Genomic DNA, 27,306 nt, shown 5'->3' with positions numbered 1-27,306 from the left:
ATTCTTTCCGATCAGCATCTCATCTCTAAAATCTACATGATGCTCTAAAAACTCATCAACAAAGAGACAAATAACCCAATTAAAAAATGGGCAAAAGATATGAACAGACACTTCACTAAAGAAGACATTCAGGTAGCTAACAGATACATGAGGAAATGCTCGCAATCATTAGCCATTAGAGAAATGCAAATCAAAACTACAACAAGATTTCATCTCACTCCAATAAGGCTGGCATTAATCCAAAAAACACAAAACAATAAATGTTGGAGAGGCTGTGGAGAGACTGCGACACTTATACACTGCTGGTGGGAATGTAAAATGGTACAACCACTCTGGAAATCGATTTGGCGCTTCCTTAAAAAGCTAGAAATAGAACTACCATACGATCTAGCAATCCCACTCTTTGGAATATATCCTAGAGAAATAAGAGCCTTTACACGAACAGATATATGCACACCCACGTTCACTGCAGCACTGTTTACAATAGCAAAAAGATGGAAGCAACCAAGGTGCCCATCAAAGGATGAATGGATAAATAAATTATGCTATATTCACACAATGGAATACCACGCATCGATAAAGAACAGTGATGAATCTGTGAAACATTTCATAACATGGAGGAATCTGGAAGGCATACTGAGTGAAATTAGTCAGTTGCAAAAGGACAAATATTGTATAAGACACTATTATAAGAACTTGAGAAACAGTTTAAACAGAGAAGACAATATTCTTTGATGGTTACGAGGCGGAAGGGAGGGACAGAGAAGGGTATTCACTAATAGTAGATAAGAACTACTTTAGGTGAAGGGAAAGTCAACACACAATACAGGGAGGTCAGCACAATTGGACTAAACCAAAAGCAAAGAATTTTCCTGAATAAACTGACTGCTTCAAAGGCCAGTGTAGCAGGGGTGGGGGTTTGGGGACCATGGTTTCAGGGGACATCTAAGTCAACTGGCATAAAAAAATCTATTAAGAAAACATTCTGCATCCCACTTTGGAGAGTGGCGTCTGGGGTCTTAAATGCTAGCAAGTGGCCATCTAAGACGCATCAATTGGTCTCAACCCACCTGGAGCAAAGGAGAATGAAGAACACCAAAGACACAAGGTAATTATGAGCTAGCAGACAGGAACCAAAACCAAACCAAACCCAGTGCCATCGAGTCAATTCCGACTCATAGTGACCCTACAGGACAGAGTAGAACTGCCCCACAGAGTTTCCAAGGAGTGCCTGGTGGACGTGAACTGCCGACCCTTTGGTTAGCAGCTATAGCACTTAACCACTATTGCCACCAGGGTTTCCAACAGACAGGAAGGGCCACATAAATCAGAGACTACATCAGCCTGAGACCCAAAGAACTAGATGGTGCTCAGCTACAACTGATGACTGCCCTGACAGGGAACGCAACAGAGAACCCGAGGGAGCAGGAGAGCAGTGGGATGCAGACCTCAAGTTCTCATAAAAAGACCAGACTCAATGGTCTGACTGAGACTAGAAGAACCCTGGAGGTCATGGTCCCCAGACCTTCTGTTAGCCCAAGACAGGAACCATTCCCAAAGCCAACTCTTCAGATAGGGATTGGACTGGACTATGAGATAGAAAATGATACTGGCGAGGAGTGAGCTTCTTGGATCAAGTAGACATATGAGACTATGTGGGCAACTCCTATCTGGAGGGGAGATGAGAGGGCAGAGGGGGTCAGAAGCTGGCCAAATGGACGCAGGAAATACAAGGTGGAGAGAAGGAGTGTGTTGTCTCATTAGGGGGAGAGCAGCTAAGAGTATATATAAAAAAAAAAATAGCAAGGTATATGTAAGTTTTTGTATGAGAGATTGAGTTGATTTGTAAACTTTCACTTCAAGCACCATTAAAAAAAAAAAATTCTAAGGTAACCTGCTTGGAACTAGAAGAGGGAGTGGAGCAGCTAACATGACCCCTGGTCCTCAGGGTCCCTAGTGATGGCCCTCCAGTCTGCACCTGGAAGGGCTCATGCACTGCACCCTCTCTCTGATCCTTGGGTGCTCCTGAATCCTAGGTAACCCCAGTATGTGAACCTCATGAGACCCCGATGCTTAGCCAACAATCACCTGCTCCTTGGGTACGCCAGTGCTCAACCTTCAGGTCCCTGGAAGCTCATGTGCACCCCACTTCCCTCCTTTGGATGGCCCGGGCCCTGAAGGCCTCTAGTCTGTGACCTTCTGGTGACCCCCATGCCCAAGTGACCCCACTTCCCAGCCCCGGGTAACTCCTGCCCCAGCCCCCAGGGCTCACATTTCTTCTCTGGGAAGCCGTTGCCGGGGGCAGGGCTGGGGCCAGGGCCACCGCCGCCGGGCAGGTGGGGGTGCTGGTGCTGGCGGCGGGCGGGCAGTGTGCTGGAGGGGAAGGTGCAGGTGCTAGTGAAGAGCACGTCGCTGGGCAGGCCTGGCTCCAGGCCAGAGGGGCTGGCAAAGCTGGGTTCCCGGCGCCCGCTGCACAGGCTCTCATCCGACAGCGTCCGCTGCAGGCTCTTCTGTGGGGACTGTGCCGAGACAGAGGGACACAGGGCATGGTCACAGCCTGCCCGTGCTCACCATTCTCAAGTTTCTTTCCATCCGGAGGGCTGCAGTTCTTGGCCACCCTGCATGCACTTCTGCCCCTTGTATGGTCAAAGTACCCCAGTAATCCCCACCCTGGCCCACCTCCAGCTCCAAGGAAGAGACTGAGGCCTGTCTTGGGAGACTGGTTAGGGGAGAGAATGTGACCCAAGTTGGATCAATGTAAAGTGCTAGAGGGACAGATCCCTGCAGAGACTGGGCTGCCTCTGTCCCCGTGAGAGAACACCCAAGTGAAGCCAGCCAGGGCCAGGCAGTGTGAGAGGCGCAGAGCAGTGGGCCGTGGGGAGGGTACACGGCCGTCCACTTCTGCCTCGCCCTTTCCTCAGGCAACAAGAGCCTGCATCTCCCCTGGGGTCCCTCGTCTACTCAATGTCCACATGGTTCCCGCCGGTGGACATGGGGCCCAGATCCGGCTAATACGATCCCTTCCTAGTCACACGAGGTACCCTACTACCTAACAAATCCCCCACCCTCTTGCCTAGGCTAAATTGTGATTCTGGCCCTGACTAACATGTTATCCTGACTCCTGGCCACGTATCCACAGACCCTCCAAACTTGGCTGCTGGATGCCGAAGGCTGAGGAAAAGGCCAGGAAGAGGCTGGAGTGGCTGCAGAGAGCCCCGCCCTCCTCCCTCAACCTCATGGGGGCCCCATGGCTACATACCCCTGAGTCCCTCTCCTGCTCCGGCCCCAGGTTATCCATGATGATGAGCTTCTTGAGGTCGTCCTCAATGGTGGATTTGTAGTTCCTGCGTGGGGAGCGGAGGTCTCGGAGAGACGCCCTTAACCGTGGCTGCCCAAAGACATTCTTTGTGTTGGTGTCCACCTGCCTGCAACGACAGGTCGGGGGTTAGAGGGGCCCGGGGCTGGGGGGGGCCCACCACCACTGGGCGGATGACCACAGCCTTCTATGCGTCACCTGGTGAAGGCTGTGACAGTGGAGGGACTTTGTTTATTCTCTCCATTCCCTCTTCCCGCTGGTACTGACTGTGAACCTACTCTGCCACGCCTGTTCCAGGCACTGCTGACGGCAGTGAACACCCACTGAGGGAGGGGCAGTGAACAAGTGAACGGAAAGACATGCATGAAGCGAGGCAGAGAGGAGTGTTCTGAAGAAGAATAAAGCTAGGGGAAGGGACAAAGATTGGCGGGGCTCGGAGTCGGCTTCTCTGAGGTGATGTCTGAGCAGAAAGCTGGGTGAGAGGCGGAGGAAGGGCCACTCTAGGCAGAGAGAACACATAGAAGATGTGAGGTGGGAACGAGCCTGTGAGCATGAGGGTCAGTGAGAAGCAAGGGGCGTGTTGCGGGAGGGGAGGCCTGGGAGGAGACGGGCAGGTTGTGTGAAAAATTTTGGGCCGTGTGGTCACGTGTAGAGTGAGGGAGCCCCTGGGGGCCTTGACCTGTTTGGATTTTAGAAGTATCACTCTGGTTGCTGGGTAGAAAACCAGTGCCTGTAGGGGTGGGAGGCATGGGTGGAAGCATGGAGATGGTGAGGGAGCTCCGGCAGTTGTCTGGGCCAGGTGAGGGCGGGCCAGACCAGTGGGCTTCCAGCCACAGAAGACGGATGGGATCTCAGGAGGGCCAATCACCCAGGGGGCAAATGCTGGCCCACAGGAAGTGGACCTCTGGCCTGCAGGCTGGGGACAGTCATCCAACCTTCCCAGCCTCAGTTTCCTCATCTATCACATCATGGGGTGGCTGTGAGGATCCAGAGAGACAAGGTGGGTGAAGGATGGGGCCCTGTTACCACCTCACTTCTCTGCTGGGCCTCCCGCTCCAGAGGCCAGCCTAAGCACCATCCTTTTCCTTGGCATTCCCATAGCCCAGGGATGCCACACCGACCGCCACTGCTTTCTAGAGCTCTCTGTGGCCTAGCAGCCATGGATGTACAGCCTGGGGTTAAAAGTGGAAGTCTAGGGGCACACAGGCCTGGGTCTGAGTTCCTGCTCTGCTCCTTCCTGCTGCGGAGCCCTGGGCAAGTCTTGCACCCTGGACCCTCTGTGTGCTCATGGGTAGAACGCACTGACCTCACAGCGTTGCCGTGGGATTTGGTCAGCACCTCAGAGAGCTCGGACGTTTGGGAAACGAGGGCTCTCTTACGACTGCCTCTCCAAGGCTGCCCGAGCCCCCGAGCTGCATGCACAGCTCCCCTTACTATCTGTGCAGGGTCTAGAGGCCATCACCCTTCGGTGCCCAGGTCGCTCCCCTATGCTTCCCTGTCCTCCGTTCAGTGACCCCCCCCCTCCAACAACCAGGATGTCTCCCTTGCTCCCCAGTTCTGGCCCAGCCTCTGGGCTCAAGTCTTACTTCCCTGGTGAAACCTGAGTCCCTGACTTGGGCCCTGCCACCCCCCAGGGAGAGAAATAATGACAGCTCATGAGAGCACAGCCCTTCACACACACCAGACGCCACTAATGAAAACTGTAGGCAACCTTCCAAGGGAGGCACTATTACTGCCTGTTCTCGGTTTACAGATGGGAAAACTGAGGCACAGAGAGGTAAAGTAATTATAAAGCACTGCCCTGAAATCAGTTCTGTTCTGGCCCTGCCTTAAAATCAATCACTCTCTCTTATCACCTTACCCTTTCCTTCCCCTTCACATCAGCTAGAGTCCCTGGGTGATACAAATGGTTAATGTGCTAGGCTGCTAACCAAGAAGTTGGAAGTTTGAGTCTTCCACAGGCACCTCAGAAGACAGACCTGGCAATCTACTCCCCAAAAACAGCCACTGAAAATATCAAGAGCACAGCTCTGTTCTTGGAGTCGACCTGACGGCAACTCTCCACCTCCGCCCCCCGCAGAAGCTACTGCAACCTGAGATCGTCTTCTTTGTGTATTTGCTTTTTCTCTGTCTACGCACTAGAACGTAAACCATATGCGCGCAACGGCTGGGTCACCTTCATGGACTCATTTAGTCCTCATTACAGCCATGTGAGTTTTAGTATCACTAGTATCCCATTTCACAGACGAGACAAATTAAGGGACGTTAAAGAGTTGAACTACTTGTCCAAAGTCACACGGTTTATGAACGGAGGAGTAAGGATTCCAAACAGGACACCAGGCTACACAGCCTAAAGCTGTCTCCATGGCACCTGATTTCTCTGTTTACATCACAGAGACAGCATGAAACAAGCATGGCCTGTATGACATGATCACATTAGGTTAAAAATCATGCTTCCGCATGCAGAAAACATTCCTGGACCAAGTCGTGAACAATGACTACCTCTGGGAAAAAGGATTCTTAAGAGGAAGTGAGAAAATGGGACTTTCGCTTTTCATCTGATACCCTTCTGAACTGTCTGAATTTCATTTTACCATGATCATGTATCGTAACAATAACAATAAAAAATAGATTTTTTTAAAAAAAAAGCTGATAACTGGACTCAATCATTTTGTAATTCAAGAAAGGGAAAGAGTCTTTGAACCCAGAGAAGAAATAAGATGTCTTGGGCTCCAAGGTTTTGAAGTCTGCATTCTCTGTCTCTCTCTGTCAGCTGCCAGCTGGAGGATTTTAACAAAGGAAGAGAAGGTGGCAAGTGTTCTCTTGTGAGGTCATATGCATCCCCAAATTAGAATTCCAAGTCTAGGGTAATTGAGAGACACTTGCACACACCCTAGATAGTAAATGTTCCTTCCACAAAACCTGGAGGGGATGCGAAGAACCCAAAAATATTTGTCCAGAGATTCTGGAAGGGGACTCACATGCCCCACTTTCCCTGTTGACTGGGCATTTCCCAGGATGCCCTATGCAGTGACGCTATGCAGGAGGGGCCCCTGTGCCAGCCTCACTGGCAAGGGAGGGAGTGGCCAGGCCTGTCAGGTTCAGCCTTCAGCTCGACTCCCAGCAAGAAATGCACACTGTTCCCAAGGCTTTCCTCCTGGGAGGGCTGTGAGAGGATCTGTTGAAAACTTTAAAACGTGTGTTCTCGCCGCCCTAGCAGTTCTTCCTTCTAGAAGTGTGTCCTTCGTGAAGGCCTGGGTGTACAGGGACGCTTCCCGGGCCCTGTCTGTGGAGCAGCTGCCAGCAGGGGCAGAGCGGGCAGACAGCAGAACCTCAGGGCAGTAGTGTGCGTGCGGCTGCTCATAAAGGAGTGGGGTCAGTCGGCAGGACATGGGAAGAAAAAAAAAAAGGGAGGTCCTCCTAAATAACTCATTTGAAAAAAGAAAGGGTATGTGTAGTGTGAGACCATGTTGTAAAACACAGCTTAGCTTGGTATGTGGGGGTTTACCAAACTCTCAACTCCAAGGGTGGAATATATGGGGGTTCACTTTCTACAACTGTTCCTCTCCAAAGCCCAAGAGGCACTACACAACACCATCTTCCTCATCTCTTCTCTGCCCTCAGCCCCTCACCCTGTTCTTCTCCTCCAGCTACAGGGGCCCCTCTGACATTCACTGAACACACTAGGCACATTCCTGCCGCAGGGTCTTTGCACTGGCTCTTCCCTTTGCCTACAGGGCCCTCTCCAGCTGAGCTGGAAGGATGAGAAGCTACCAGCCATGGGCCGGTGGTGCACTGGTTAAACACGTGGCTGCTAACCAAAAGGCTGGTGGTTCACTCTGTGGGAGAAAAAGATGTGGCAGTCTGCTTCCGTAAAGACTTACAGCCTTGGAAATCCTCTGGGGCAGTTCTGCTCTGTTCTGTAGGGTTGCTGTGAGTCAGAACTGACTCAACGGCAATGGGCTTTTTATGTACATACATATTCAACTAATATTCAATGAGAGTGCTCAGTCAATTCAGTGGGGAAAGGCACAGCCTCCTCAGCAAATGGTGCTGAGAACGTTGGACTTCCTCATGCAGAAAAACGAAGCAGTAAGCGTACCTCACACCACACACTAGAACTAATTCAGAACGGATCAAAGACCTGAACGTTAAATCTAAAACCATAAAAATCTTTAAAGAAAATACAGGGACAAAGCTACGGGACCTGGTTATTTTTTAATGATAGATTATCAAACACAACAACCGCACAAGCAGAAGAGGCAAAACAGATAATCGAGACCTTGTGAAAATTAAATACTTACGTCCACCAAAGGACTTACCAAAAGTGTAAAAAGACAACCTACAGACTGGGAAAAAAATCTCTGGGAGCTTTATATCTGGCGAGGGTCTAATATCCAATATGTATAATAAAACTTCTACAACTTAACAACAAAAAGACAAACAACCCAATCAAAAAATGGGCAAAGGACATGAACAGACACTTCATCAAAGAGGATATTCAAGCGGCCAGCAAGCACATGAAAAGGTGCTCCCTGTCATTAGCCATTACCTGTTGCCGTTGAGTCGATTCCGACTCACAGCAACCCTGCAGGACAGAGTAGGACTGCCCCATAGGGTTTCCAGGGCTGTAAATCTTTATGGAAGCAGACTGCCACGTCTTTCTCCCACGAGTGGCTGGTGGGTTTAAACTGATGACATTTTGGTTAGCACCCAAGCACTTTAACCACTGCGGCCACCAGGGCTCACGGCATTAGCTGTTAGAGAGATGCAAATCAAACCCACAATGGGATACCACCTCACCCTTACTAGAATGGCAGTGGATCAAAAAAGCCAGAAAACAACAAATGTTGGTGAGGCTGTGGGAAGATAGGAACCCTTATCCATTGCTGGTGGGAATGTACTACCACTGCAGAAAACAGTAAGGCAATTCCTCAAAAAATTAAAAGGTATATGCCCTAGGGGCCTAAAAGTAGCAACATGAGCAGACATGTGTACACTGACAGTCACTGCAAAAATATTCACAATAGCAAAAAGGTGGAAACAACCTAAGTGCCCACCAACAGAAGAATGGATAAGCAAAATATGGCGCATACGTACAATGGGATACTACTCAGCCATAAAGAGAAATGAGTCCTGATACATGCTACAGCTTGGATGAACCTCAAAGATACTATGCTGTGAAGTCAGTCAGTCACAAAAGGACAAATATTGTATGATCTCACTTACATAAAATGAGAAAAATATACAGAGACCAATGGTTATTAGTGGTTACCAGGAGTAGGAAGGGGGAGGGAGAGAGTGAATCATTCTCTGGGAAGTACTGATTTTATGTTGATGGGAAAACTGACATTGATTAAGGAAAATGGTTATACAACTTGACCAATGTCACTGACATTACTAAATGCTACACCAGAAAAACAGTGAAACAGCAAATGACGTGCTACATATAGTTTTACAGCAACAACAAAACCCTAAAAAAAAAAAAAAAAAGCAGCTGTTGATTTTACTTAGGTACAACCAAACACTTTATGGGATGTCTTCTTGGTTTGAGGGTTTAGGGTTATGGTTATGTGGGACGATCTAGTCAACTGGTCTAATACATTTCTTAGTCTTTCTGTTCTACCTCCTAGTTTGGTGAGCAGTGCCTGGGCTCAGAAAAGCTTGCCAACAGCCATCCAAGATACAATAACTAGTCTCTACTTGCCTGGGGCAACAGAGGAAGGAGGCCCAGGAATTGCAGAAAGAAATGAACTGCAGGTCTAACTGCATCCATGAACTTTCTCCTTCACCATGAGACCACAAGAAATGGATGGTGGCCAGCTACCACTACTGAATATTTTGATCAAGGACCCAACAGATGGATCCTGATCAAAAGGAGGAAAAATGTGGAACAGAACTTCAAATTCTCATGGCAACTAGACTTGCTAGATTCATTGAAACTAGGTGAAGTCCTGAGTCTACTACCTGGAAACAATTTTTAACCTTGAGCTGAGAGTATGCCATGAAGTAATTTTTAAACCAAACAGCAGTTTAGCTAAATTAGTAAAAAATGCTTGCCTTGAGCACTGCCTTTCTTCAAAGAATTACCCATATGAGATCAAACTGACAACAGTAATGCTAAGCACAGATAAGAAGTTGAGGGGGCGGTGAGCCTGAAGTGGTGGCAATGAAATGATTTGGGTAGAGAAAGCGAGAATGATGATACAACGTGAAGAATGTAACCAACGTCACTGAATTTCACATGTAGAAATTGTTGAATGGGTGTGTGTTTGTTGTGTATATATTTCTGTCAAAAATAAAATATTAAAAAACTTTATCACTCAGAAGCTAGCTCTTTTCTCTCTCATTCTTCCTTTCTTTTATAAGAAGCTTGAACGACTTTTGTAAAAGAGACAAAAAACTTACCGTGACACTTAAAAAAAAAAAAAAGTTAAGCCAAAAGTAGTCAAGCATTCCTTCCCTGCTGTTTTATTTGTGTTCATTTGATAAAATTACCTTCCTGGCTCCCAAGCCTCTTATGAGGCAGTTTCTAATTCTACGGGGGAAGGCTGGCTCACAGAACAAATTGTGGTAGGACGTTCTCCCCTCTCCCTCCAATTTGCACTGTCTCATCTCCTGCAGGCTCCACGCCTGACACTGTGAGAGCTGTGTGACCACCTTTAACTGGGAAAAATTCAGTTCGGGGCGCCAAAATGACTATTTTCACTCTTATTCTCCTTCTCCTGAAGGAAATTTTCCCACGTGTCTTCTAGCTGGCAACTTCTAGGCAATGACTTAAAATTATGTTCATCCTAGGTTAAAAAAACAGAAACAAACTGGAGGTGTACATCTCTGGTTTTTCTCCTTTCTTTGAGACGTCTGGTCTCTGTAACTGTCAAAGCCTAATGACCTTAGGGAATAAAATGAACTACTCTACGACTGTTAAAAACAATGAAGTCGCTTTCTATGTACTCATTTGGAACCGTCGCCAAGACACCTGAAGAGAAAAAAAGCAAGTGAAAAAGACGGGAGTGTGTATACAGGAAGTGGCCATGTCAATAAGTAAAAGGCAGCGGGGGGGGGGGGCGGGGGGGCAGGGAAGCACACATAACCACAGGTGCTTGGCTGTGTCCACAGGAAGCCGAAGAGATGAAGCAACGGTTGCCTCTCAGGAGGAGAGCTGGGTGGCTGGGGGCCAGGGGACAAAGAGAGGCTTTTTTTCACCACAAACCTATTTGTACTATTTCGATATTTACCCTGTGCATGTTTTACCTGTTTGAAAGGTAAATGAAGAAAACCTTCAGAAGGATGTGCCCTTTCCTTGAGGCTCTGACCGATGGCACTGGGCAAGAGCTCTGAATTGCCAGGTTTCCTGGACTTGGATTCCGCCATCTTGTGGAATTAAGCCACTTACATTAGAAAAGACAGAAACATCACAAAGATTGCTCTGCAGTTTGGATCCAGCTACTTCCTTTAGCTGTGACGGACGTGCCAGAAGTGGAGGACTACCAATGGTTCAAACTTGGCTGGGCCTGATCCCAGCCGACTTGGGGCTCTGGCCTCCAATGGGGGTGGCTCCCTGTGGACTGGGTTAATTAAGCTAATTAACACCGTGCTGGGCCCTGGCTGAGCTGGGGGCTCTGCCAATGCGGCTGGCGAGCATCCTCGCCAGGTCCACAGCCCAGGCAGCAGGAGGATCTTCTAGCTCTGAGAATGTGTGACCCTGGAAAGAGAGCTGGGAGAGGTCAGTGGGGGTGAGGGGCGACAACTCTGCTGTGGGGGGTTGGGGAGGGGCCTTCCCCATTCCTTCCTCAGTTGTTCTGGACTGGGCCCAAAACCAATTCAAACCTATTACCGTGGAATTGATTCTGACACACAGCAACCTACAGGGCAGAGTAGAACTGCCCCACAGGGTTTCCAAGGCTATAATCTTCACAGAAGCAGACTTTCACATCTTTTTCCTACAGAGTAGCTGGTGGGTTTGAACCACCGACCTTTTGGTTAGCAGTCAGGCACTTAACCACCGCGCCACCAGGGCCCTTTGAGCTGGGCCCAGAGGAACCCTAAACCCGAGGAAGAAGGGAGCCCCAGTGCTAGGTGCCAACCCCTAGATGCAGTGCCCGCTACCTGCTGAGGCCCCCGCATCCTCATGCCCCCCAGGATGAAGGCATGGGCTGCTTGCCAGGAAAGACACTGTGAGCTCAGGACAGGCGAGCACCGCTGCCAAGGAGGCAAGAGAGCCCTCGCTGGCCTCACTCAAGCCCCGACACTTGATTTGCTCGTGATGAAAACACGAAGCCTCGATGTGCATGATGCACAGTGACAGTGGCTCCTGGTGACATCGGGCCCTCACCTGGGGCCAGCGTGCTTCACGTTATGACTGCGTTCATTCCTCCCAGCAACCCTGAGAGGCAGGTTCTAACATAGTGCTGACTTCACGGGTGAAGATACTGATGTTCTGAGAGGTTCTGACACACAGTGACAGTGGGCCAGGATGGGGGCTGAGCAGGGCTGGCGCCAGGGAGTACGCTCCTAACTGCTGCTGTGGCAAAGGCGGCAGCTGGTGCTCTCCCCTTGAGCACTCACTCTCTCCCAGGTTCCCGGGTGCCCTTCACACCCATTATTTCACCTCATCCCCTCAATGGCCCTTCATGAGGCAGCAGCTCCTCCTGCTTCCCAGATGAGGACTCTTAGGCATTTGAGCGTTACTGGGGCGTGTCCCCCTTCTGCCACTCCACAGTTAACGTGAGGACAGAGGCCTGCCTGTTCCTGAGGGCCTGCCTCCCCCTCCCCCGGCCCAGGGTCCCCAAGGACAGGGCCAGCAAGGCCTAACCACGTGTACCTCCAGCAACCGTACATGGTGTCACTGGCCCATGTGACCCTTGGAGGTAAGTGCTGTCAGTGTGGGCTGTTCTCTGGAAGAGCAGAGGCTCATTCCTGGCTGTCCCAGCCTCCAAGACTTCTCTGGGTGTCCAAGAGCTATGCGAGCCTTCCAGCTTGCTGGGGAGGAGGTGCTGAGGTCGGCAGAGGAGGCAGGGCTGGAGGCTGCTGGTTCCTCCCGCTGCTCTGCTGGGCACTAGCCTGGCCTCCCCTGTCGGCCTAGAGACTGTCTGCCAGTCACAGCTGCACGTGCCTACACCCATGCAGTGAGAACTCAATGCTGGGGGCCTGCGTGGATTAACATGGTAAATCCTCACCGCAGACCTGGGAAGTAGGCGCTCTCATCCTACTCTGAGTCTCCGGGTGAGCCGAGTGGTTGGCAGTTCAAACCTACCCAGCGGTGCCTTGGCAGGCAGGCCTGGAGATCTGCTTCCGAAAGGTTACGGCCTTGAAAACCCTATAGAGCAGTTCTATTCTGTATACATGGGGTCACCATGAGTTGGAATCGACTCGACAGCAACCACCATCCTAGTTTAAGCACAGGGAAACTGAGGCACTGAGGGGCTAAAAAGGAGGTGCAGCTGAAGAGAGATTCCAACCCCTGACCCGTATCCCTATGCTGTTCTGCCCCCCAATGGCTGGGAGAAGACAGGCCAATGAATTAAGACTCCTGGGACAAAGCGAGCAGAGATGCCTGGCTGGCCCCCACACAGGCTGAGGCCTGAGGCAAAGGCCAAGCGTGTGGGGCCTCCCGTGCCAGATGCTTGAGGTCCCAGCGGCGTAGAGATTCTCCGTCCTTCGCTAGCTCATGCCACCTTTTGTTCAACAAAGAGAGCACGCATCCAAACATGAGAGGAGACCATTTTCCCCAAGAAACGACTCCTCAGACAACGCCATTGCCTAACATGTGAGTGAGTCCTCTTGGAATTGCTCGTGTGAGGAGAAGGGCCCTCAGTTATCGTCCTGGGCTTGAAGCCCAGCTGAGTGACCTTGGGCAAGGTACTTCACCTGACCAGGCTTCAGTTTCCTCCTCTGGAAATGGGGATAAGAGCAGGATCCGTCTCATGGGGCTGCTATGAGGATGAAATGGGGCCAAGTCTATAAGGCCTAGCTGAGACGCAGGGCTCCTGGTGCTGGCTCTGGCCACTCTCATCATCTGGGGAGCACACGGCCTCAGTCAATGCCGGTTTGGGGTGCTTCAGAGGTCCCTGACCAGAATCAATCTGGAAAACAGGTGCAAAGTACCGACAGCTCACTGCTCCGCAGCACGGAGTAAATGAGTTAACAGTGGCAGCAAAGGGTTTACAACAGTTCTTGACAGAGTTGTTGCTGTTAGGTGCTGCGCAGTCAGTTCCGACTCAGAGCTATCCGACGTACAACAGAATGAAACACTGTCCAGTCCTATGCCATGCTCATGATCCCAGGCTCCAGCCCATTGCTGCAGCCAGTGTTTCAATCCCTCATTGAGGGTCTTCCTCCTTTCCACTGGCCCTCTACTCTAGTGTCCTCCAGCCCGAGGGGCTCATCTTCCAGCACTACATCAGACAACGTCCCACTGCTATTCATAAGGTTTTCACTGTCCGGTGCTGTCAGAAGTAGACGGCCAGGTCCTTCTTCCTAGTCTGTCTTAGCCTGGAAGCTCAGCTGAAACCTGCCCACCCTGGGTGACCCTGCTGGTATCTGAATACCGGTGGCACAGATTCCAGCATCACAGCCACACACAGGCTACCACAGTACGACAAATACAGGTAAGTTATAAAAATGCGTTCTTATGCTTCGGGATAAAACTTCAGCAACGGTGTATGCATATTTTAGAAAAACGTGTTTTATCTCAAATAATTTAGCTGGGGGTGGAGCAGCTGTCTTCTGGAAAACTGGGTTAGATGACCCAAAAGAGCCTCTGATGCCAACCAACACAGAGCTCTGAGATGCACAGGGAGAGAGAGGACATGACAGCTCCATGAAATGGGGGGGTGGGGAGGGTGGGTGGGTGGGTGGACAAAAGCAGTAATTCTAAATTCATAGATTGTTTTATGTATGTGATTGAAGAGAACATGCCCGTAACTAAGTTAATAAATACTGCAGGGAACCACGAAGCCGTGTCAGTTGCACCCCCTAATGTTTCATATAGTTTACCTCTCTTCACACCTGTATAAACCAACCCACTGCTGCTGAGTTCATTATGACTCACAGCAACCCCACAGTTTCCAAGGCTACGATCTTTATGGAATCAGACTGCCACATCTTTCTCCCGTGGAGCAGTTGGTGGGTTCGAACTGCTGATCTTTTGGTTAGCGGCCAAGTGCTTAACCACTGGGCCAATATATGAAAAGCCCTCTTTGGATCTTATCATTAGGAAAAGGGGTGTCATCACAAATCCGGTAATATATGGTATTCTCTGAGCTTCTTCTACACGCCAAGCAGGCCCTGCCTGTGTGGGGCTCAGGCCTTACAGTATCTACTTACTGGGGTTGCTGTGAGGATAAAACCACAGTAACGGCTTGTACATTCATTGACGGAGAACCCAGTCTGCCAGGCAGGCGCCGTTCTGTAACCAGAACAGAGGCTCCTGCCCTTGTGGCATCTGCCTTCCGGAAGGGGAACCAGACAGTGGAGCAGGGTGAAGTGACTCGAATGACAGCAGGGAGCTGGGGAGATAGGAGGCCTGTCTGAGGAGGTGGCACTAGAGCTGAGCCCTCATGGAGCCAGCCAGGAGGAGATCTGGAGGGAGAATATTCTAGGCAGGGAGAGAGCAACGTGAAGGCCCTGAGGTAGGCATACATTTGGCGTGTTTGGGGAGTGGTGAGGGGCCAGTGTGGCTGGGGTACAGTAAGCGAGGGGAGGTGGGAGGAGGCGAGGGCAGAGGCGATGGGCAGACCACGCAGGGTCCAGGGGTGCTTAGGAAAGCACGTGGTGCAGCTATGCGTGGTACACCTTCTGTGCTCAGTAAATGTGAGTCTTTACCACCAACCTGGTTGACAGTGGGGTAAGTGTTCCCTGGGGGCAGTCAGAGGCCGCTGGGGTATTAGGCAGGGGAGTGACATGACCAGAATCTGGTCCTCAGAAGTCCCCTCTGGGTCTTAAACACTACTAAGCAGCCATCTAAGATGCATCCATGGGTCTCAACCCACCTGGAGCAAAGGAGAATGAGGAACACCAAAAACACAAGGTAATTATGAGCGCGAAAGGCAGGAAGGGCCACATAAATCAGAGACTACATCAGCCTGAGACCAGAAGAACTAGATGGTGCCCAGCTATGACTAATGACTGCCCTGACAGGGAACACAACAGAGAATCCCTGATGGAGCAGGAGAACAGTGGGATGCAGGCCTCCAAATCTCTTCAACAGACCAGACTTAATGATCTGACAGAGACTAGAAGGACCCTGGAAGTAATGGTCCCCAGACCTTCTGTTAGCCCAAGATAGGAACCATTCCCAAAGGCAACTCTTCAGACAGGGATTGGACTGGACCATAAGATAGAAAATAATACTGGTGGGGAGTGAGTTTCTTGGCTCCAGTAGACATGTGAGACTATGTGGGCATCTCCTGTCTAGAGGGGAGATGAGAAGGAAGAGGGGGACAGAAGCTGGCTGAATGGACACAGGAAACACAGGATGGAGAGAAAGAGTGTGCTGTCTCATAAGGGGGAGAGCAACTAGGAGTACAAAGCAAGGTGGGTATAAGATTTTGTACAAGAGACTGACCAGATTTGTAAACTTTCAGTTAAAGCACAACATAAATTAAAAAAAATAAGTCCCCTCTGGCCAACAGTGGGTTCTAAGTATGAGGTCAGCGCACTTGCCTGTCAGTAGCCCTGGCGACCCAGGTTCTATATTCTGCACCTCTTTCCCACTGCACTCTGGGTCATCTAGGACTGTGAACAGCCTGCTGCCACTGCTTTATCCAGGTCATGAAAGAAGAGGGACAAAGAGTAGGGAGGATGAGGGCAGAGCCCCGTGCCCCACAGAGCAGGGAGGAGGAGGGCAGAGCCCCGGTGCCCCACCGAGCAGGGGCCTTCCACAGGCTTCCTGGGCTCGGATCCAAGCGCCATCCCTTACCCCCATGTTACCCTAAGCCTCAGTTCCCTCATCTCTGACGTGGGGTCCACCTCATGGGGCTGCTATGAAGACTCAGTGAACTCATTCACGTCAAAGAATTAGGGCTGAGCCTGCTATGTGACGAATGTTCAACAAATGTAAAAACAAACAAACAAACAAAAAAAACCCCCAGTGCTGTCAAGTCGATTCTGACAAATGTTAGACATTAGCTTTTCCTATCTTAAAAACAAAACACAAATTCTCCTAACCACATACTATCTTTTTCCTTCTTTTTAAGGCACAGCTCCTCAGATGAGCTGCTGTCCCTCACTGCCTCCAATTCCTGACCCACCCTTCTCTCCTGAGCCTTGTGAGTGACCTCAGTGAGGCTCCATCCTATGCTAGGTTTTCTGGCTGCTTTGACCAGGTTCTTGCCCTTATCCCCCAGGACTCCTCTGCCTCACTGGCTGCTGCTCCTCCACCTCCTCTGCTGGCTCCTCCCAGCACAGGACTCCTGGCTGGCGTAAGACTCTCTTCTCAAGCCACACTTCCTCCCTGGGTGAGCTCTCCAGCCTCGTGGCTTGTGCTGATGACGCCTGTACTGGGTTGAATGGTATCCCTTCAAAATTCACACCCTTCCTAGAATCTCAGAATGTGGCCTTATTTGGCAATGGGGTCACTGCAGATGTGATTAGTTAACAGGAGGTCACACTGGAGCAGGGTGGGCCCTCAATCCACTAAGGACTGGTGTCTTTATAAGGCAGGAAGAGACACAGGGAGAAGGCCACGTGACGACGGAGGCAGAGACCGGAGTGACGTGTCTACAGGTCAGGTAACACCAAGGGCTGCCAGGAACTGCCAGAGCTAGAAAGAGGCAAGGAGGATCTTCCCTCAGAGCCTTCAGCGGGCACAAACCTACCAGCACATTGTGAGACAATGCATTTCTGTTGTTTTAAGCCATTCAGTTTGTGGAACTCTGCACTGCAGCCCTATGACCCCGGCACACCACCCGTTAGATTATGTCCCCCTTCTGCTCCCCATCCTTAGAACAGCTGCCAAAACCTTCACAGACGGCCCACACAACCCTGTGTGCTCTGCCCCCGCCACCTCTCTGACCTCACGTCCTACCACCTGTCCCCTTGCTCACACTGTTCCAGTCATGTTGGCCTTCCTCTCCCAGGCCAACCACGCTGCTGCCTCAGGGTCTCTGTGGCTGTATTCTCTTTCCCTGGAATGTCCTTCACCCAGATACCAACAGCGTTGAATGCCGCCTGACCTGATTTTTGCTCTTCCTATTTACCCTACTTATTGTCTGTCTTCCCAGCCAGAATGCCAGCTTCCTGAAGGCAGGAGTCTTTGTCTGTCTGGCTCACAGCTGTACCCTTGTGTGTGGAACAGTGCTGGCACAGACTTAGCTGCTGAAGGAGTGAGGCACCACCCTCTTCCCTGTCCCAGGGATGCCCAGGTTGGCTCTGGCAGGCAACTCGCTGGGCGACCAGGCACTTACTTCTTTGGGTCAGTGAAGGCAAGTGGCCGTGGTGGGGGCTCGTCAGTTCTCTTCCACCCTGCGGGGTGCTTATTGCGCACAGGCTGCTTGGAGAAGAAGGACTTGGGGACAGAGGCAGACAGCTGGAAGGGGCTGGCCTGGGCCAGCTGGGAGGGCCGAGGAGTCTCTGCGCTGGCAGTTTTGTAAACCTGAGCGGGGTAGCCAGCCCTTGAGCCCATGTCGCTGCAAAGCAAAAATGAAGGAAATAAAAAATCAAGCCCATTCCATGTTTGGCGAACCTGACCTGTTTAAATTTACTCTTGGGAGACAAAAAAAGTTCATTATACACGTGACACACGAACACATTATTGCCGTGAAAAATCCCAACAATATAAAGGTATATACAGAGAAAACGTGAAGCCACCTGCATGGCTGCAACCTCCCCCTGGAAATTCCCGGCTAGGACATCCCATTCCTCTGTGGACACACCCCCAGGGTTCCCTTCTCTGGAGCAAGCCTACACAGGTGAAAGTGGGGGTCCCGCCCAACTCTCTCTCCAGGTAACCATGGGTTATATTTAACCTTTTCCTATACATTAGAACCATATGTGTGTGCACAATTAGAGAAAAAGGACCTTTTTTCAGAGGATGAGAGAGTTATGTTTTCACATAACTGGGATCATACTAACACACTGTCCCGAAATTTGTGATTTCTTGGAACTTAAGACGATGTTATGCCACGTAACCTATTCACACATCAAATATTTTTTGAGCACCTACTACAACGTACACCATTCCAGCTGATCTAATAAAAACCACTGTTCCATATCCCAAGTGCTGAATTCCTGCTGACTCAATGCTTCAGTGAACCTCGTTCCATCAACTAGGACCCAACTCTTGGGGACCCAAATGCTTACCCTGCTGAGGCAAATCAAAATTTTTAAAGTTTTTAATGAAATTACAATTCCATTTCAAGTAAGGGGTAGCCAGTGAGAAAATTAATGCCCTTGGAGTATAAGTTATTAGTGTATCCTTTTTTGAAGGTCAGTTTAACAATACTAAGAGGTGGGACTTCGTACTAGGGCTGAATGAGATCAACAAGTCCTCTCACCTAAAAGAACAAAATTGACAAAAACAACCACTCTGGCAGTCTGGAAACAGACCAAACATATTAAAAAATCAGAGAAACACTCATGCTTGAAAATTGCTGGGGTTTGGGTAAAAACAATGGGAATCTGTGGTGTTGGGGCTGAGCTCTCTGAACCCCCCACCCAGTCCACTGAATGAGGACACTCTGCCAGAGCTGGGATAGCCCATAGGAAGCAGGAGCTTCTCTGCCACAGTTGAAGGGGGCTCACTGCACTGGGCAGCGGGTCCTGCCCATGCCCAGTGGCTCTGTTGGTGGAAGGCAATCTGGGAGGCCGGCAACAAGGGAGGGACAATGGCTCTCCCAGCCTGAGGTTGCAGTTGTGACTGGGAGAAGCATACTCACATACAGCTAAAACCACAGAGGGCCCAAGGCAGCCACATGCTCCTGGCTGACCCTGAGGCTATGCACAGGAGACTCAAAATGGTGCAATGGAAAGTAAAAGCTGGGGCAGACTTGAAAATGGCCTCAGTATTGAACGCATGCCTTTACTACCCATACATATCCACCCACAGAGAACAGGAGCCTTATTAGCTCCAGGTGGCTGAGCATAACCTCTGTGCAATCACTAGTTGACCTCTAACCTACACAGACAAAGGGTAACCCCTAGGAAGCCAGTCTTAAAAACAACAATCATCGTAATAAACCAAGAAGAGACATCAGCACGTACGCACTGCAGAGGACAGGTTTCATAGATTTAGCCTGAACAAACAAATACTACAAAACAGCAACAGTAACAAGCTTCAGGGGGAAAGCAATTAGAATCCGGAGTTGCTACAATACATTCTCTGACATGTCCAGTTTTTACAACTAAAGAGACAAAGAAGCAAGAAAGTATAATTCATATTCAGAAAAAATAAGCAGACGACACACTGGCTGAGTGTTACCAGAGATGTTGGATTTATCAAACAAAATTCAAAGCAGCTATTGAAAATGCTCAAAGAACTAAATAAAAAAAATTTTACAAAGAAAATATGACAATAATGAATCAACAAAGAGATGTCAAGAAAGAGAAATGATAATAGAAATGAAATTCTATAGTTGAAAAATATAACTTAAATGAAAAAATTCACTAGATGTGTTCAAAAGCAGATTCAAGAGTGAAGAGGCAGTGAACTTGAAGACAGATGAACAGAAATGATACAATCTGAAGAACACAGAGAAAAAAACATTGAAGAAAAGAGAATGGAACCTCAAAGGCCTTTGGTTCAGCATCAGGAGTACTAACACACGGGCGAGGAACATTTCAGAAGGAGAGGGGAGAGAGGGGCAAAAGAAACATTTCAAGGGTTCATGTCTGATAACTTCCCACATCTGATGAGAAACATTAACCCACACATCCAGGAAGCTTAACAAACCCCAAGTAGGATAAATACACAGAGATCCACGCCTAGGCAATCAGCTGAAAGGCAAACACTAAGATACATGTTTTGACAGCTGTAAGAGGCAAGGTTCGTCAGGTATAGAGGAGCATCAGTATATTAACGGCTGACTTCTCAGCTGGAACCACGGAGGCCAGAAGGTGCTAGGACTACATTTTCAAAGTGCTGAAAGAACTGTCAACCAAGAATTCTCCACCCAGCAAAGCTACTGTTGGAAAATGGAGGTAAAATAAAGTTATCACTAGATAAACAAAGGCTGAAAGAGTACACTGCCGGCAGAGCTGCCTTATAGGAAATAATAAAGGAAGTCCTCAGGCTGAAAAAAAAAAAAAAAAACACTCCAGATGATGACCTAAGTTCACAAGGAGAAATGAAGCACAAGATGGTTAAGTATGCTGGTTAAAATAAAAAACTCCATAGATTTATTTTTTATTTCTTCCCAATTTCCTTAAAGACATGACATTGTATAAAGCAGTAATTACAATACTATATTGATGAGTTCACAACATACACACCTGTAATAAATGCAGCAAAAATAATACAAAGGAGAGAGGAGGCCATGGAAATAAGTTAAAGAGAAATTGCTATATTTTATTGAAATTAATATTAATCTGAATTAGACTGTGATAAATTAAGATGCAAATTGTAATCCCTAGAGCAACCATTAATGAAATAACTCAGAAAATACTTAAAAAATGTTTAAAACAAATATAAATAGCAAACATTTATTTAACACAGAAGAAGGCAGTCAAGGAAGAACAGAGAAACAAGAAAGACAGCAGACATATGGAAAACAAATAGCAAAATGGCAAATGTAAATCCAGCCATATCGATGATTAAACATAAATGGTTTAAACACTCCAGTCAAAAGACAGAGGTTACTGGACTGCCCTTAAAAAGATCCAACTATCTACACTGTCGACGACTCAGCTATATCTATTAACGGGGCAAAGGCTGTGCACTGGTGGCGGATGTCCAGAGAGCCACTGGAACGCGTAACACTGGGAACGAACATTGGAAGGAAGGCTTCCCAAGGAGGCAGTGGTATCTGCGCTGAGACGGAAGGATGAGTAAGATCAGCCTGACACCTGACCTCTCAGAAATTCACACCACAAAAAAACCTGCAGAAGTGTATGGAACATACAGGACGGTCACTGCAGCCCCATTGGTAATCAAGAAACATTGGACATGCCTTTTAATGGGGGATTTATAGGTTGATTCTGGCATACTGGTGGCATAGTGGTTAAGAGCTACAGCTGCTAACCAAAAGGTTGGCAGTTCAAATCTACCAGGCGCTCCATGGAAATCCTATGGGGCAGTTCTACTCTGTCCTATAGGGTTGCTATGAGTTAGAGTCAAGTCAATGGCAACAGATTTGGTTTTGGTTATTTATATCATAAAAACCTATGCAGCCAATGGAAAGAATGAAGTAGATTCCAGTTTATGGATGAGAGCAGGTATCCCAACTATGGTAAATAAAAACAAGGAATGTGTAAAGCATGACTCTTTTTCTTTTTTAAAAAAGTGTATGTATATATGGAAACCCTGGTGGCACAGTGGTGAAGAGCTACGTCTGCTAACCAAAAGGTCAGCAGTTCAAATCCACCACGCACTCCTTGGAAACTCTATGGGGCACTTCTACTCTGTCCTATAGGGTTGCTATGAGTTGGAATTGACTGGAAGGCAATGGGCTTGGTTTCGGTTTTATGTATATGTACATGTTGTTGTCAGGTGCCGTTGGGTCGGTTCTGACTCATAGCGACCTATGTACAACAGAACAAAAACACTGTCCAGTCCCGCGCCATCCTCATGGTCATCGTTATGCTTCTGTCCCCATCGTTGCAGCCACTGTGTCAATCCATCTTGTTTTTCCAGCTGTAGGTCATGAAATCAATTCAGTGATCCCTTACCATTATCGGGGCGGGGGGGGGGAGCGGGGGGATAAATGAGCAGACTAGAATAAACATGTTAGTGTCCACCACGTGAGGAAGGGGTAATTAGTTTTGTGAAACTTAATTACAGATGTCCATGCTGGGTTGCGATGTCAAACGCTTTTCCTGTTTTGGATAATGGCCAGAATGCCTGAAAGAGCTGGGCTGGAACGGGCTTGGAGAAAAGTCTCTGGAGGGGTGTGCACTAACTGATTATCTGTGGAGGTAGTAACGATGGGAGGACAGGCACAGGGTAAGTTCTAATTAAACCAGAAGTGGACACAGGCCACCGGACACCTCCGTCTTCCTCCTGGAGGCAACCACAGTTCACTCTTTCTTCAACAGAAAATCTGTGCACACACCCTGTGCACAACAGAACAGAAACACTGTCCGGTTCCGCACCATCCTCACGGTCGTTGTTATGCTTCAGCCCATCGTTGCAGCCACTGTGTCAATCCATCTCGTTTTTCCAACTGTAGGTCATGAAATCAATTCAGTGATCCCTTACCATTATCAAGGCGGGGGGGCGGGGGGGATAAATCAGCAGACTGTGTGAGAACGAGTGTACGTCCTCATTGTCTGTCTTTTTTGATGGCATACCAGAAGCCTGTTCTGCACCCGGCTTTTACACAGAACAACACTGTCCTGGCCACCTCCCCACATCAGTACATACGAGGCTGCATCTCTCTCTTCAATGGCTGCAGAGGCCACGCAATGAACATACCATAAGGGATTTTAAACCTAACTTGCACTTTCTACTGTACGTATTTCTGTGCCTCATCAACAGGCATATTTAACTTTGGTGAGCTGAAGAAACACAAGAGATGATTTGGGTGGGGGGGGGATGCGGGTGGGGAAAGGAAGGTGGGCTTGTGACCCATTTCTGGATAGTGAGAAGTCAGGGGTGTGTGTGGGGATGGCCTATTGGGGGGCTTCCTGGGTCCCTGAGTCGATAACTAGCCCTGGAGCCCTCTCTACTTGGGAGATCTTTTTTGTTTAGGAGGGGACTTCTTATATGAGATAATAGGTTTCCTTCAGTCGAGCTGGGATTTTCTGTTACTTGCAGTCAAAGACATTCCCGTGACTGTCCCTGCCTTCAAGCTCCATACCCTCAGGAATTTCCCCCAGGCTGTTCTCAAGGGCGCAGCCCTGGCAGCACCATGGTTAAGAGCTCCCCTGCTAACCAAAAGGTCGGCTAATTAGAATCCATCAGCCACTCCTTGGAAACCCTATGGCACAGTTCTACGCTGTCCTATAGGGTCGCTATGACTCTGAATCGACTCGATGGCAATGGATTTGGTTTTTTTTTTTTTTTGGGTACTCAAGATGGTTCTTATGCCCAGTCGGGCCTCAACAAATAACTATTCCCCTGAATATGCTGGGAAACCCTGCTTAGTGGTTAAGTGCTACGGCTATTAACTAAGAGGTCAGCAGTTTGAATCCACCAGGCGCTCCTTGTAAACTCTATGGGGCAGTTATACTGTTCTATAGGGTCGCTGTGAGCTGGAATCGACTCGACGGCAGTGGGTTTGGTTTGGTGGGTTGAATATGCTGTACATCTTGACCCAGCTCTCTGAGGAAAGCACCCTGCCCCGCACCCATGGCTTGTGAACCGTGCCAGTTGTGCCACACAGGGTGGAGTTCTGACCTCAACACAGAGTGAACACACTCTCTCTCTCAAGCACCAGCATGGCCACGAGCCCTTCCCAAGCCTCAGTTTTTCGACATGAAGAACGAGGTGGCAGAGTGTGGCAGCTCTGCCAGGCTTTGTTGCTCACCTGGCCCGGTTCCAATCCCAGCTCCACAGTCTACACACTGAAGTCTTAGGGGAGCCCCTTCCCTCAGGGAGCGTTCTCTCATTGGGGAAGGGTGCAACAACAGTGCCTGCCTCGTGACAGCACATTCCAACGTGCTCGGCACAGGCCCACGGCTACAAGGGGAGGTGGGGGGCGCAGGGGCTGAGGGCCTGGGCTCAGGCAGAACCCTGTGTGTCCTGTTGTGCTCCCCACCCTCACCTTGGACCAGAGAGTCTTTGTGCTTAACTGTCTTACGTCTGAAGGGAGCATTTAAGATTTTGTTGGAAGAAAGGTCCTGAGGCTTAAATAAAACAATAAAAGCTATAGGCCAGATGGAGAAATTGCTCCAGTTTTACGAGTGCGCATCATGCTTTTGGTCCACTGAGCCTGGCATTTACTGACAGGGCCTGCTGGGCGGTATGGGGTGACAGGCACAAAGGGAGGGAGGGCAGTGGGGGTGCAGGGCAGGGGCACTGCTGAGGGCACTGAGCCCGTGCGCATGGCCAGGCCCTGTTCTGAGTGTCTTACACGCCTCACCTCATTTAACTGCCCCAGCAGCCCCTCAGGGCAGCGACTACCGTCATCCCTGTGTTTCAGGGAGGTAAACTGAGGCTCAGGGAAAATAAATAACTTGGTTCAAATCATGGAGCTGGTACAGGGTTGTTATGGATTGAATTATGTCCCCTAAATGTGTCAACTTGGCTAGGCCATGATTCCCCATATTGTGGTTGTCCTCTATTTTGTGATCTGACGTGATTACCTCTGTGTCGTAAACCCTAACCTCTATGATGTTAATAGAGCCCTGGTGGCGCAGTGGTTAAATGTTCGGCTGCTAACCAAAAACTCATCAGTTTGAATCCACCAGCTGCTCCTTAGAAACCCTATGGGGCAGTTCTACTCTGTCCAGTAGGGTTGCTATGAGTCAGAACTGACTCAACGACAATGGGTTTTTTGGATGAAGTTAATGAGGCAAGATTAGAAAAAGTTATGTTAATGAGGCAGGACGCAATCTACAGGATTAGGTTGTATCTTGAGTCAATCTCTTTTGAGATAGAAGAGAATCGAGCAGAGAGAAAGGGACCTCCTACTGCCAAGAAAGAAGAGCCAGGAGTGGAGCACATCCTTTGGACCTGGAGCCCTGTGCTAAGAAGCTCCTAGACCAGAGGAAGACTGATGATGAGGACCTTCCCCCAGAGCTGACAGAAAGGGAAAACCTTCCCCTGGAGCTGGCACCTTGAATTCGGACTTCTAGCCCCCTCAACAGGGAGAAAACAAACTGCTGTTTGTTAAAGCCGTCCACCTGAGGTACTTTGTTACAGCAGCGCTAGACGATTGTGTTAAAGCCGTCCACCTGTGGTACTTCTGTTACAGCAGCGCTAGATGACTGTGTTTGTTAAAGCCATCCACCTGTGGTACTTCTGTTACAGCGGCGCTAGATGACTGTGTTTGTCAAAGCCGTCCACCTGTGGTACTTCTGTTACAGCGGTGCTAGACGACTGTGTTTGTCAAAGCCGTCCACCTGTGGTACTTTGTTACAGCAGCGCTGGACGACTGTGTTTGTCAAAGCCGTCCACCTGTGGTACTTTGTTACAGCAGCGCTAGATGACTGTGTTTGTTAAAGCCGTCCACCTGTGGTACTTCTGTTACAGCGGCGCTAGATGACTGTGTCTGTCAAAGCCGTCCACCTGTGGTACTTCTGTTACAGCAGCGCTAGATGACTGTGTTTGTTAAAGCCGTCCACCTGTGGTACTTCTGTTACAGCGGCGCTAGATGACTGTGTCTGTCAAAGCCGTCCACCTGTGGTACTTCTGTTACAGCAGCGCTAGATGACTGAGACGGGGTAGAACCAGGGTTCTAGGTGGTCTGCCTTAAGACAAGACGATTTAACCACCACCCTGTGCTGACTGTAACAACAACAGTAATAATAAATACATAACAAATAAAAACAAAACACAACAGCTGCCGGTGTTTTTGGACCCCAGCTACATCTCAGGCCCTGTGCTAAGCACTTTAAATGCATGATCTTGGCTCATCCTCACAACTGTAGATTCTACTACTACCCCCATTTTACAGACGAGGAAATGAAGCCTCAAAGAACCGAGCCTGACGAAGATCCCACAGTGGTAAGTGGTAGGCCTGTGATGTGGGCAATTACACCGCTCACCCGTCAACTCCAAGGCCAGCTCCGGATGGACCGTCCTCACCTGGCCTGACCTGCTGACCAACCTCGTCCTCTGTCCCTTGTCTGGGACCGGGCGTGAGAGTTGAATCAGTGCCTGGGAGTGGCTGGAAACACTGGCTCAATGTGGGAGTCAATGAGGAGCAGAAGCTGTGGGTCCTCAGAGGGCGATGCAGAGGGAATACGGGGGTGGGTTCATGGTTCAAAACAGAGCCAGAACTCAAGCCCTGCTCACCACCTCTGCCTGGGCTCATGACCTTTGCCCCCCGGCCCTCAGTCTGTTTCCACAAGCAGCAGAGGCAGCCTTCGATCACTCGAGTCAGGTCACGTCCCTCCCCTGCTCCATCTCAGTCAGGGCAAATGGGAAAACCCGCACCGTGGCCCACTAGGCCCCAAGTGATCTGCCCCATCCCCTCTGCCCTCAGCTCCTCCAGCTCTCCCTCTCTGCTCCAGCCACATGGGAGAGTTTCCTCAAACACGCCACAGGCACAGCCACCCAGGGCTTCCGCACCATTCCCTCTTCCTGCAGACATTAGTGGCTCCCACCTTCCTGTGTTTCAGGGGCAGCCTGGGCTCCTCTTTTCAAGCTGACTGTGACTTTCTGAGGAGGTCTGTAATGTGCGACCCCAACCTACTCACTGATTCAAGGACGTTTCCCATAGGCAGGGTGGGCCCCAGCTGATCCCAAGGTCCCCAGATTACCTTTCAGGGATGTGTCCCCAGAAGGGAATCCCGGTGACTTGCAGAGAAGCGATGCCACGTGCTTCCAGCTCACCTGGGAATGCCTGGCTGTGTCAGCGCCAGGCAGCTCCTCCACGTGGCGCCCTGATCTCCCTGTAACAGCTCTGACAGATTGCTCTGGAAGCTGCAGGCCTGAGTGTGTGCTGCCTCAGGGGAGGGCGGGGGGCCAGGTGGCTGCCAGCCCGGGAGCATAGCCCACTGTGGTGCCCACAGCAGGCACTGGCGCCTGGCAGTGTAGCTGGCAGCCAGGCTCCCATGACGAACGTCTGGGGGAGTATCTGCGAAGTCACTAGGGGCACATGCTCTTAAAGGCTGCAGCGGCTTCCACGGCAAGGCCCAGAGCCCAGGGAAGGCCGTGGGCAGGGGCCTCCTGTTTGGGCATGGCGAGGCCCATCCCTTCCTGGCAGCCCTGGCATTCTGCCCTCCAC

The 27,306-nt window shown here is 49.7% G+C and overlaps 1 protein-coding gene across 6 annotated transcripts in view; it reads right to left on the bottom strand.

The window, feature by feature from the left end:
• The window catches only part of SIPA1L3 (signal induced proliferation associated 1 like 3), a 291,228-nt gene that overhangs the window by 19,397 nt on the left and 244,525 nt on the right, over positions 1 to 27,306 (bottom strand). For 5 of the 6 annotated variants that reach the window (XM_064293579.1, XM_064293577.1, XM_064293576.1 and 2 more), the window contains 3 exons: positions 17,725 to 17,946; positions 3,260 to 3,425; positions 2,273 to 2,519 (listed from right to left, as the gene is read on the bottom strand). In XM_064293579.1, coding sequence (XP_064149649.1) covers positions 2,273 to 2,519; positions 3,260 to 3,425; positions 17,725 to 17,946 — 635 coding nt within the window. The remainder of the gene's footprint in view (positions 1 to 2,272; positions 2,520 to 3,259; positions 3,426 to 17,724; positions 17,947 to 27,306) is intronic. The other variant, XM_064293578.1, reaches the window with a different exon arrangement.

The sequence above is a fragment of the Loxodonta africana genome, chromosome 11 (genome assembly GCF_030014295.1).
Source record: "Loxodonta africana isolate mLoxAfr1 chromosome 11, mLoxAfr1.hap2, whole genome shotgun sequence".
NCBI lineage: Eukaryota > Metazoa > Chordata > Mammalia > Proboscidea > Elephantidae > Loxodonta > Loxodonta africana.
The sequence above is the reverse complement of the archived record's forward strand: the minus strand, read 5'-3'. Positions and strand labels throughout refer to the sequence as shown.